Consider the following 6,000-nt stretch of genomic DNA (forward strand, 5'->3'; position numbering starts at 1 on the left):
TGCTCATAACAAATATGGATGTCATATATCTCAAAAATACAGCAACCTAATTAAAAACACAATCACAAAAATTATAAACAATATATACACATGATAAAATATTATACAATGCCCATAAAGAATATTATGGTTGTCTTATTCTAAGTATGGGTAGCTTCTCGATTTAACCCATTTATCGTATTTCTTTTTAAACGTGTCAATTGTGTTACAATTTACTACCTCCGGGTGTAGGCTCACGTATTAGCCTATCCCGTAAATGATCATGACATTCTTATTTAGAAGATTATTACCACAATGTCGTAGCGCTCTCCAGTACTTTATCCTCCATGTCAGTCTTCAAAATTGTTAGTGAATTTGATTGGTTATAAACAGGGTTGGTTATAAAATATAACTTGTAAAAAAATGCATGAGAATATTAATATATGCACTGTCGTTTATTGGATATGAAAGAAAGAGTTGCTATATATATAGAGATTAACCAGAAAGTGGACGCACATGTTGTTTGCTTTAGTGGATGAGAATGATTGAAATCTCAGCCGACGTGTGAATAGGATCCCAGCACAAGCTGAAATGTGACGCAAAAGATATAAAGGATATCCCAGGCAGTACGTCAATAAATATGGTCGATGACGCCACGCTTGTCCATGAATATGGCTCGTCGCAAAACGAGATAACACAATGAATAGAAATACGTTATTATAATAATGTTAGAAAGTCACTTTTCGTATATCGTGATGACACTGTTCACAATTATACGCAGTCGAAGACAGTGGAATGCAGAAATGTCCCATGTATCGTCATGAGGGATTCGGAGTGTCTTTGGATACGTTGGAATAAACTACACACGGTTGAAACGAATCACGCAGTGATGTCTGGAACGTGTGAACAACAATAGAAGATGGTTCGCGCGTTAGGCCAGTCTTGTTCATAGACGACTTTTGTGTAATTTGGAGAACATGATTATGACTTTTTTGATCCATGAATGACAAAGACTTCACTGATTCCAGAAGCAAAGTCACTGGAATGCTGAATGGTAAGAAATAAAATTTTCTGGCGTTTCTATATCTGTAGCCAAAAGTAAAAGGGCACCATGTCACAAAAGGGAAATTTTACAGGAGAGCCGATTAGATTTATCTTAGTATGTCTTTCTATGGAGCTCGCTTGTTTTATAAAGTGTGTAAATATCTCTGTTTTTTATTGAAATAGGACTTGGTGTCCTATACCTATGTGAAGTGGAACAAAAGTATTGCAAATCAATATCGTTATCCCAATATTGATGAAAATGTACAGTGCCCTTTACCTCCGGCATACAAATATATCATCTTCGGATGATATGTAGTTAGACAGCTGGGCAGTACTATCTGCTCATGCTTATTCTCATTCCATCCGAATTATAAGCATAAGCATGACCTTGAGAATAATCCAAAAAATCCTACCAAGGAATGATTCTGAAGCTCACTCCTTAAGGTCACGTGACGTGAAAAAGGGAAAAATAAAAGAAATCGCTTTCCACTCAGGGAAAGACGATTTTTCTTTTTGGCCGACCAATCAAAATTAAGCTTGGATATACAACTACTACTATGCATTTACTAAATTATTTGTTCAGCGACGGTGGCAACACAAATTCATTTTTGATGCATGTGCAGAAGATTTTTTTTTTTTTCACATCCTTTTATCGTTAAAAATGGAAGGTATTAGCAGGGCTTTGGCTAGACATTTTTTCCTTTTTTTTAATAGGGAAGATAGAAAACAGAAAAAGTACATGAGAAGAGTTATTTTTATCATCAAATATATATTTGAGCATGTATATATATTATTCACGAGGATATTTCAGCAATATAATTAATTTATCGAGCTTCTTTAAGTCGTGTTTCGGTTCGCAAGGAACTGCCGAAATCACATCGGAATAAAAAACGTATTGTTTTCTCCCATTTGCTCCGAGTATTTTGCTGGACTTGGGTGATTATTATTCTGCTTCATTTATTTATTTTTATACATATAATGTAATTTTGGGATAATGTAATTATATCATACAGTGAAATCTCGTTATAACGATAATCTGCGGACCAAGAAAAAAACTGTCGTTGTAGAGGAATTATCGCTATATCGAGAGGCAGCAGTCAGAATATAAGCATTTTGAAAGAAGACTTGAAAACATATAGTTATAGAGGAATTTATCGTTATATCTAGTATCGAGCGAGGTTTCGCTGTATACTACACTTGGTAATGAGTCTAATTGAGTCCAATCAATTGTAAAAGGCCGACGAAAAAATGCATTGTTTTCTTTCAAGGGAAAACAAAAAGTCATCGTAATGAATTTTCAAGTTAAAGAAATGAATTTTTCACTAAACCGGTGCCATCGCAATTAGAAAATACAATCATCCGATGTTGAGAGGACTGGGTCTCCCCTATCTGTATCTTCCTCCGAATATTCGGAGAAAAATGGTGCTTGTTTTCGGAGGGGGATGCCGATAGTACCAAAATTTTTCTTTTATCCTTATATTGTCATAATCAGCACGGATCCGATACGGATCGGATTCTTGATAAGCATGAATAGACAGTACTGCCCCTCTGGATTCGTATCCATGGGTACTTTGAGGACGATATCTGGAAAGGTGCTGGCACAATTATGCGCTCTTTCATTCTCGTTTCAATTTTATGCAGCATGGCCATCTTAACGAAATCAAGAGCCCACGGGCTGAACAATTCATTGAGGTGCCTACAAGTCAATTCGATTACCATGCCCATCCCATAAAATGGCCTTGGTCAGCAGTACATCACAAAAGTAGAGAACCAGAATTTATCCTCTTACCATGCAGCCAATAATGTCCAACGTTTCTTCTATGACCAATAAATTTCACTTCTTTTATGTTCGCAAATTCGGTCAACAAATTCGTCAACAGATCAATGTAGGATGTGATTGACCTCGCAAGTCACCACTGACGGGACATCGATGCGTGCTGAATCTGCCATAGAATGAAATTTCATAGAGCACTGGGGAGGGGGGGGGTTGGAAGAAAGGCATCGCGGAACCCCAGGATCCGACGAGACCTTTTCTGGGGTACGGGTATGAAAAGCGATACACATTGTTTGCTGTTGAATATCTCTACTGGAGAAATATTTACGTTCGTTTGGGTTTCGGTACCTGGTTTTGGGTTCGAGCAGTCTCGTAGCCATCATGAGTATCCACTGGAAATAAAACGTTGAAACATTGGAAATCTCAGCTATAGGAATCCAGGGCGTACGCGGGTTCGACATTTGGAAGGGGGGGGGGGCACAAACATTTTCTTTCCAAGATATATAGTTACTACCCTTCAGAAAGCATTTAAATTAACACAAATTGGTTAAAATAGCATATAAAAAGATTTTCTTCCGATATTTTTTAATTTTCTACCAAAATATTAGAACTTTTTCTAATTTTGATCGGCTTAAAGGGGAGGGCACGAGCTCCCTATGCTCCCCCCTGCGTACGCCTCTGTAGGCATCCATCCAGAAACTTTATCATCCTACGTACAAGAAGTTGCAACTAATAATTATAGATTTAAATAAACAACTAATTTTACCTAATTTCTTGTGGCTCAAATTATATAATTTGATATAATTTTTTAAATAATATGTATGCTTTAGTACCCAATATTTTTATGCACTTTTTTTCCCAATTTCAGCGCACAAGACTGAAAAGACACTGGAATTTCGATCTCGACCAATCATTGCCGCCAATACCCGATGATACAGAAAACAGTAGGAGCATTCGAAGAACAAACCACTGATTTTAATACAGTTATTAATATTTTTGTTCATACGTCGCACACGAACATGCGTACCAAGTAATATGTAACATAATGTTTGCTTTTTCTTGCTAATGCATCGAATATCAGAGAGTGTGAAATAAAATTGAAAGAGTGTTCTAAAAAACTAAGAAAATTATGACTCAATCGAATAATATACGCTTTTCTGGTGAACTTTCTCTGGAAATATATAATTCCAACCAAAATTACCCAGTGATAATCTGAACGATAAAACCCAAAAATACTCTCTCCAAATTTACACTTACACATTTTTAGTTTAAAATATAGATGGCAGCACGGATTGACACACGCAAATCTTGAGACACGCAAATCTTTGGCCTTTAGTAAGAAACACTATACGACTCAACACTAATCCGGTCTTTATATAAGAAGATTGTTTCAAAATCATTCTTAGAACACTGTACACATGAGTTTTGAAAGGTAATACCATCTTTTTTTCTTTTTTTAAATAGAAAACATGAAAGAGATTTTGTTTCACATCATGGATGAGCTGATTCTTCTTCCAGCTTGATACTAAAGAGAAAAAACAAAATCTCTGAGACCTGTATTCAAACGAGTACGCTTCTTTTGAGTATAAGCTCATGTACGCCTCGTGAAGCTCAATGTCAAAAAGCATTTTCACGACACAAAAACCCTTCTCTCTCTCTCTCTTTTTTAAGGATTTTGAGCATTGATTCGAACAAAAGACTTTCATATGCTTCGAAATGTCGTTCTTGTAAAAGAATTCCCTCGATACAACTTTTAACTTTAGAAACAGAGAGAGAGAGAGAAAAAAAAGAGCAGAAATTGTGAAAAGTGGAAGAGCCTGAGAAATTTTGTTGAAGATGGTTTCTGTCTATCCTCTCCCTTTTTTTTCAAGTCTTACTACCAGCGTGGTAATATAATGCAATAGTAGTAACCGTAAATGCACCTGCGTTTCTTCTCGCTTTCTAAAATCTACCTCGACAACTTTGAAACTAAAGTGATTGTAAAAACAGAAGAAAAAAAAAAGAAAAAGGCAGCACAACCATGTACTTTCTCTTAAAAACTGTTGTTATCTTCTTTAGTTTCCTTTTTGTTCTCTTTTATAAGATGACATTGGGTCAGGGAAACATCCCTTCTTCGAGATTGAAGAAACTTGTAAATGTATGTACATAAAATATATACGATAAACATAAAAACAGAGTTTGGCTCCTTGTCCGTCACTGACAATCACAGATGCAGGGATTCCGATAGCATTTTTTCCTGGATATATATCAGATTGCTAGAAAAAGCCTCTGAGTGTCTGCTTTTTGGCTTTTATCTTCATTTCACGATGACGACTGATCTCTGGGTTCTGTGACTTTCATATATCTGATCGAATTATGAATCCTTGTAATGTAATGGAGGTTTTTTTTTTTTCATAGATGAATCCATATATAGGGAAATCAGGTAATAGATGCAAAGAGTACAGGTCTTATGGAAAGATTATTTGATCATTTTTGTCGCAATGCGGTCATGTTATGCCACACGAGAGCTGATTAGACCGGCATACATTGTTTGATTTGGATTCTGGATGGACATGCTTCTATTCCTTTACCGAGATTCGTATCTATTCACAGAAAGCGCTTGGTTTGACGGGTTCGTAAGAAAATTATAATCCATTTTTCCCCTTAGCTAAAGGGAAAGAATTTTAGGGACAGAATTTGAATAAAAATAAAAATTTGGATGTCAGTTGGTTCCGCATTGGAAATATGGCGTCAGGTGTGGCCTGTTATTATTTTTTTCCTATGTGGTCCCTGTCGAGTGAAAAGAGTAGTTGAAACTAATATAAGTAAAACTGCTGGATGATTTCAATTAGCGTCAAATGTAGTCAGCTACGAGAAGATATTTGGCTATCGCCACATAAGTCTAAGTAAGGCACGATATTTTTGATTATCGTCAAGTCTCTCAATGCTTATTGCTCCAAAATTTAGGTTCACGACGTGCTCGGGCTTGCACTTGAGTGATTTAGTGAGCACGCGAGTAGTGAGGATGAGATAACTAGTTACGAGACAAATAGAAAGTTCCAGATGAGTTGGCAACTCGTAAAGATTCGTATGTTTTGGTATATCGAATCAACCTTTCCGAGTTATGTATACGGCGCAAATCCTTATCGGTAAACTATTGCTTTTTTGATAGTCGATGATTGACTTTTGGATTCTCTAGAGCCAGAGCCTAACTGCCAACTGAT

General features: G+C 36.3%; 1 protein-coding gene across 1 annotated transcript in view; it reads left to right on the forward strand.

Annotated features, from left to right (window-relative positions):
* Nucleotides 1-3,863, forward strand: part of LOC149072414 (uncharacterized) — a 28,198-nt gene extending 24,335 nt beyond the window's left edge. Inside the window, exon 7 of the mRNA XM_089246845.1 lies at nt 3,666-3,863. Within this exon, the coding sequence (XP_089102971.1) occupies nt 3,666-3,770 (105 nt within the window). The 3' untranslated portion in view covers nt 3,771-3,863. The remainder of the gene's footprint in view (nt 1-3,665) is intronic.
* Nucleotides 3,864-6,000: the final 2,137 nt, after the last annotated feature.

Source organism: Pholcus phalangioides, unplaced genomic scaffold, assembly GCF_987345545.1.
Source record: "Pholcus phalangioides strain wild (caught in Gottingen) unplaced genomic scaffold, Ppha-v1.0 ptg000017l_1, whole genome shotgun sequence".
NCBI classification, from domain to species: Eukaryota; Metazoa; Arthropoda; class Arachnida; order Araneae; family Pholcidae; genus Pholcus; species Pholcus phalangioides.